The sequence below is a fragment of the Haplochromis burtoni genome, unplaced genomic scaffold, assembly GCF_018398535.1.
Source record: "Haplochromis burtoni strain Fernald_Lab_line unplaced genomic scaffold, NCSU_Asbu1 Contig_195, whole genome shotgun sequence".
Lineage (NCBI taxonomy): Eukaryota > Metazoa > Chordata > Actinopteri > Cichliformes > Cichlidae > Haplochromis > Haplochromis burtoni.
The window spans coordinates 1041133-1047216 of NW_024582556.1; the positions used below are offsets into that span (position 1 = coordinate 1041133).

Sequence of the window (6084 nt, forward strand, 5' to 3'; positions counted from 1 at the left end):
TGACCGCTCCCCATCAGGCTTTTGATTGCTTTACTTCCTATTCATTAGCTTAATTATTTGGCCATCAGTAAACCTCACCAAGTAATTAATATCTGAGAGCCTCTGCAGTAAATTAAAACTGTGAAATGAGGCGTACTTGTGCTTTGGTTTACTACCAGAGGCAGCAGGGATGTGAGCTAATGGGTGGGAACTGAAAAAGACGCAAACATGAACAGTGAATTGCTTTTGTAGTCAAGGAGCATTTTCACGGGAGTGAGATAAAGCTGTTTGTGTTTTTTTCCTTTCTTTTGCACAACAACTCTCAGAGTGGTTATCCAGCACTTTGGTCCAGACTGAAAAACACATCATAATTACATTCTTCTTGCTTTCTGGATTAATTTTAGTTGTGCAAATGATTCCCTGATTTTTCAGAAAGAATTCCATAGTCTCTCTCTGGGTACTCCAGCTTCTTCCCACAGTCTAGAGACTTGCTTGTTAGACTGATTATCAATAGGTCTTAGGTGTGAATGTGAGCACAACAGGTTGTCTCTCTCTCTGTGTATTAGCCCTGTGACAAAAATTGAAATTGAATTTAATAATAGAATAAATAGAAGTATATCTTATCCATCCACAGCAGCTGTTAGCAGACGTTGCTTTGCAGACTTCAGCTGGTAATTTAATCACGAGGCAGCAGGTAAGCAGCTCCTTCAACGCTCAGCATCATCCCTGTGTGAGTTCTTTTATGTATTTTAAAAAACAATTGAAATCAAATGTATTTGTATATATATATATTTGTATATATATATATATATATATATATGTATATATATATATATATATATATATATATATATATACACATTTCTATCACATCAAATGGAAATAATTCACTTCTTTTGTTGCCATTTTCTTTATTTCACATTTACACCACACAAGTTTGAGATAAATACACGTACGATTCATCCTTCAATCATTCAAATAAATTAAGTTCATTTATTTACATGTAAGTGACGACAACCAAGTCATAAATATTATTGAAAAAAAAATCTGAATATTCACATTAAATGCACAAATGGAAATGCGCTACATGGGATGTTGTGCAAAGTCTGGGAGCAAAAACATCTGGAACTGCAGCTGTTTCTGAGCCTTTGTCCGTTCTATCAATGGTCACACGGCTCGTGCGCCTCCTAAACCTCATCAAACTGTTTGAATGTGTTGCAGTTCACTCCTCTTAACATTTAATTCCTAAAAAATGTGTTCACTGAGTGGAGCTCAGGCTGTGAGTGGATGGAGGAAACACAAGTTTGCCACAGAGGACCACTGGCGCATTAAAAAAGAGCAAAATTAGGGAAAGAAAGAAGCAGTTTTTTCCAGCATGCTGCAACAATGTAAATTACTTAGTGATAATTCTATTCACAAATAGTTTAAGCACTATACACGCGTCATAATCCTGCATTTGTTTATGTGTGATTGTGTGAATGAGTCCAACAAATGTCTTGATTGGAAAAACCTTCTCAGAGCATACGAGGTGAAGATCTTTAGGTTTGTCCTCTCTCACAAACACAGACTTTCCTGTTGTGACTTCGCTGAAACACTCAGGTAATTCTCATGTGTTTTTAAAACCTTTTTCTGGGTGTGTATTCACAGTCCTGCCCCAATTTTCCTGTCACCCCCACCCACTTCCACCCCATCCAGCTCATCATCAGAGAAAGGGCTGTGGGAGCTGTAGCCAGCTTCATCGTTACGCTGCAAGAAGTCCGTGGTTTGCTGGATCCCAACTAGGTTACCCGCAGAAAGAGGAAAGCCACGCTGGGGCGCCTCCGCTACTTCTTCCTCCTCATCCTCTCCATCTTCTTCCTCTTCTCCATCCTCCAATTCGAGAGCTATCCTTCGGTCGTCCGGGTTCAAAGCTCGTCTGCTCTCACTGGATTTGTCGGAGCCTGTCTTTCCCGAGCTGCGTAGTCTCTCTGCCTCAGACTGGGTGGAGGCAGTGGCCTGCTCCTTTGCCTTCCGACTGCGCTTCCACTTCATCCTCCGATTTTGGAACCAGATCTTCACCTGCGAAGTGATCATAGTAGAAGAAGAACGCATGTTTAAAAGAAGAAACGCAACCTGGGGTTTGTCTGAACAGAAACAAAGACAAATTTAGTCACAGCTCCAGAAGCTCTCTCTTTCCTATTTCTTTTTTCTTTGTTAGATAAAAGCTGCTTTATAAATTGTTTATTCTATTTTACCTTCATTTTTAAGGTGATATGTTTCATATTGCATGTCAGTGTTGGGGAGGATAAAAAGTGTTATTTTGGGGTTCATGCTGTGGTCATCATTAACGACATCACTCTTTGTTATCACAAATTTTTTATCCCTCCTCCTCCTACCAGAGGTATTAGCATTCATAACACTGAAACAATCAGCGACAAATAAATATTAACAGAAACATAAGACATGTGAGTCTTACACACATGAATATATGAAGATAGGTAAACAATGAACACTGAAAACTGCCACAGATGATTGACAACACAACATCTGTGGACATGAGAAGCAGTTTGCTGATCAGCTAACTGCAACAAGAATGAAGATACTTTAGTAAAGTGTAACATTTAAAGCTGATCTAATAGAGTGCTGCTGGCTGTTTTCATGGTATAAAAATGGTTTGGTCTTATTTAAGGCTACAATAAAAAAAGAAAAAGGAAGATGAAATCTGTTGATTGGTTGTTTTCTTTTTATTTTCTCCCTATTTTGATATTGTGGCTCATTTAGTGTTATTAGGTGATGGGTTTCACACTCCTTTAACTCTACCGAGTTATTCTTATTAAGAAAATAAAAAATAGATATAAATGTTATAACTGTAACTAGACACATACAGTGTGCTGGCATCTGTTGAGCGCCGTGATCTGGAGATGTAAAGAGGAGCTCTGCAGTCTCTGATCTGGCTCACCTGTGTTTCGGTCAGCATGAGTGAAGTGGCCACCTCGAAGCGCTTGGGCCTGGACAGGTATTTGTTAAGCTTGAACTGGTTCTCCAGCTCCAGGAGCTGCTGGCTGGTGAAGGCGGTGCGGGGCCTCCTGCATTTCCCCAACAGGCCTGACTGAGCACCCGCTGGAAGAGGAACAGCAAAGTTATCAGTTTGTGTGCGGTCCCATGCAAGATGACTATAAGTGTATATTTTAAAAACCTAAATCACCTAAAAACAGGATGAATATGTGAATATTAATATTAATATTATAAAGTTATTTCCTAATTATTTGGATTCATTTAAGGCTCTATCCAGGAATATTTGCTCACTGGCTGCCACCACTCTTATTTATATACTGTAACATCAAGGACATCAGAAGTTCATGGTAATGTTGTGGGTGGGAACAGACGCACATATGCCGGCACTCTCCGGCCATCATTAACTATAATAGCTTTACTCCAGTTTATTGTTGACGGGGGGGACACGGCAGAAGCGGGCGCAGGGGCCATAAAAACACAGGCATGCCATTAACTTAATGAAAATTCAATGAAGGCTTTTGGGATTTTATTGATGAACTACAGAACGTTTTAGGTGTTTGTTTATAGTTTCTTCGTCACACAAAGACAGTTTTCATCGGGCTGGCGTTTATAGAGAAATAAATGGGGCAAAATTAAAATATGACAGAGACGCAGTAAAACAGGTGCCACTGTACTGTGAGGGACGATGTATGACTGCCATTAACGCGACATACAGGACTTAGATAAAAAACAAAACAACAACAACAACAAAAACAACAGAAGGCGCACAAAGCAAAGCTAACCGAAGGCTTTAAATTACGCTGCCAGTGAAATGTATTTATGAATAATAAATAAACAAATCAAAATGCTGCCCGTTTCTTTCTCAGATTATTATTAAATATTAAGGTTTTTAAATGTAATAAAACTTTGGAGAATAGAAAAAAATCTATGTCAGAATCGTTAGTCCGGTTTATGATTTAAACAATAAATCTGTGCTGTGTGCTTGATATCATGAAAAAATAAGCAAACATAAAACCCCCGAAATGACAACTATTTAGTTATTAATTAAGCATGATAATAATAATAATAATAATAATAATAATAATAATAATAATAACAACAATAATAATAATAATAATAATAATAATAATAATAATAAGATTAACTTGACCAGTTCCGCCTAAATTCTTTCTCTTTTAGTGTAACACACAGCTGTCTGAAAATAAAATAAATTAACAGATAAATTCTCCTGTGAAATTAATTTATTTTTATTTATATATGTATTTATTTTAAAGTTAGATTATTCTGGACCTCTGCTTATCTAATGTCATCACACTTACAGCTGTAATCCGGCAGTCGTGGCACCATGAGCCCAGCGCGGATCCAGTGCTCCAGGGGCAGAGATCCAGCCATGGTAGCCACCTTCAGGTGCTCTGGGTAGGTCTGCGATAGGTGCGTGAAGCCAGTGTAGGCGAACGCAGGGTGTTGTCCACCCAACGCCGACAGTGGGTACATGGGTGCAGGATACATGCCGGGAATCGCTCCCTGAGGCAGCGATGCAAGCCCCGGATGGGGCAGATTGAGGACACTCTGCTTAGGGATTATTCCGGTCTGAAGGTGCGCTCCTCGCGGGGACGGAGTGTCCCCACGGCGGCATGAGACCGGGCTGCCGGCCGGGCTGTCACTGCTCAGACCGGGTGAGAGGTCTCGACCACACCGATTGGTCTCATCGGCGAGAAGAGCGTCGATTCGAAAGTTTTTCGATTTCTCCATGATGGCTTCAGCAGCAGCAGAGAGAGAGCGAGAGAGAGCGGGAGGAGTCTTTAGAAAAAACAAGTCGAGCTCTCTCCAGGTGCGCACATGTGCCGTGCTCTTCAGTCACAAAATCATAAGCTCTCCTTTCCCCCTTTTATAAAGAAAAATAACCCGAAACCTGTATATTCGTTTAAAAAACACATTGGCAGGTTTTTCCCTCGTTGTACTTGTTTCAGCTAAATGCCACTCTAACTGACACCCGCGTGTGCGCGCGTGCACCGGTTTCTTTAAATTGCGCCTTTATGTCAGTCCGCACCATCGAGTCTCTTGGAAAACTAACCCACAGAGGTATGTTTCCCTCTACATCAGCCGTCCTTCTCCACCCCTGAAGGCCTCTGCCAGCTGGGGATTGGCTGGAGCTCGAGCTGCTCTGACGGGCCTCTAATCAGCTAATTACTCGCTCGTTTCTCCCCCCAGAAAGCATTCAGAGTGAGGTAATGTCCAACCCTTGTCCCGCCTGCAAACACCTTCAACTGCATCAAAGCACCGAAGTACATTAGAAGATTGGGCAATTGTATTTTCAGTATCTATCTTACTGCAAGCTCATCGTACTCTCCACAGATTGCGGCTACCTGGCTGCCATAAACAAAGAATTATACGCTGCTTTCATTGTCCAGACTAATTATTAGTGCTGCTAATATCCTCCACACCTTAGAGCCAAATACTGGCCTGTTTTCAACACTAATGTTATTGGTTACCTCTGATTGGTGTGACGTTAGAGACGTTGTGTACGGTATTTAAATCATTAGTATTAATGGTTTGTTTCATTCCTATACCAAGGCCATACCGATGCTATTAAAGTTTACGATCAGGAATTGCACACAAACCGTATAAAAGTGTAATGACTTGGCAGAAGAGGCTATAAGTTAATTGGCCCTCTGCTTAATGTGAACTAATGCAGTTTTAAGACTGGAGAAAGGCGGCGTACATCCGTCTCTCTTCGTCTCTCAGACATGGTACCACAACATCGATAGAGATACAGTTTATCAAAAATTATAAGTCACAGAATAATAAGTGGAATCTGCATGTTGCTGCACCAGAAGGAAAACTCCATTTTTTGATAATGCGACATTACAGATCTCTATCCAACCCAACAATAACTATAAATAATGTGATTTTTTCCTGTGCAGTTGTGGCTTGTGTAATACTAACAATCTAATATTTATATTTATTTGTTTTATGTGTTCCCAAGAATATGTTTTAGGCTCTAACACCTTCACTAACAAATAGTCATCTTTTCCTCACGTCACAATATTACATTTTCCACATAAAAGCACACGTGGGCCTTTGTGTGCTTCGTTCTGCTGATGTGAACAA

At 40.3% G+C, this 6084-nt stretch overlaps 1 protein-coding gene across 1 annotated transcript; it reads right to left on the minus strand.

The window, feature by feature from the left end:
• Window positions 1-886: 886 nt before the first annotated feature.
• Window positions 887-5151, minus strand: mnx2b (motor neuron and pancreas homeobox 2b). Its single transcript, XM_005935287.3, has 3 exons — window positions 4293-5151; window positions 2918-3078; window positions 887-2037 (listed from the first exon to the last, which is right to left on the minus strand). Exons 1-3 carry the CDS (start codon window positions 4723-4725, stop codon window positions 1621-1623), a joined length of 1011 nt encoding a protein of 336 aa, XP_005935349.1. The 5' UTR covers window positions 4726-5151; the 3' UTR covers window positions 887-1620.
• Between the last annotated feature and the right edge of the window lie 933 nt (window positions 5152-6084).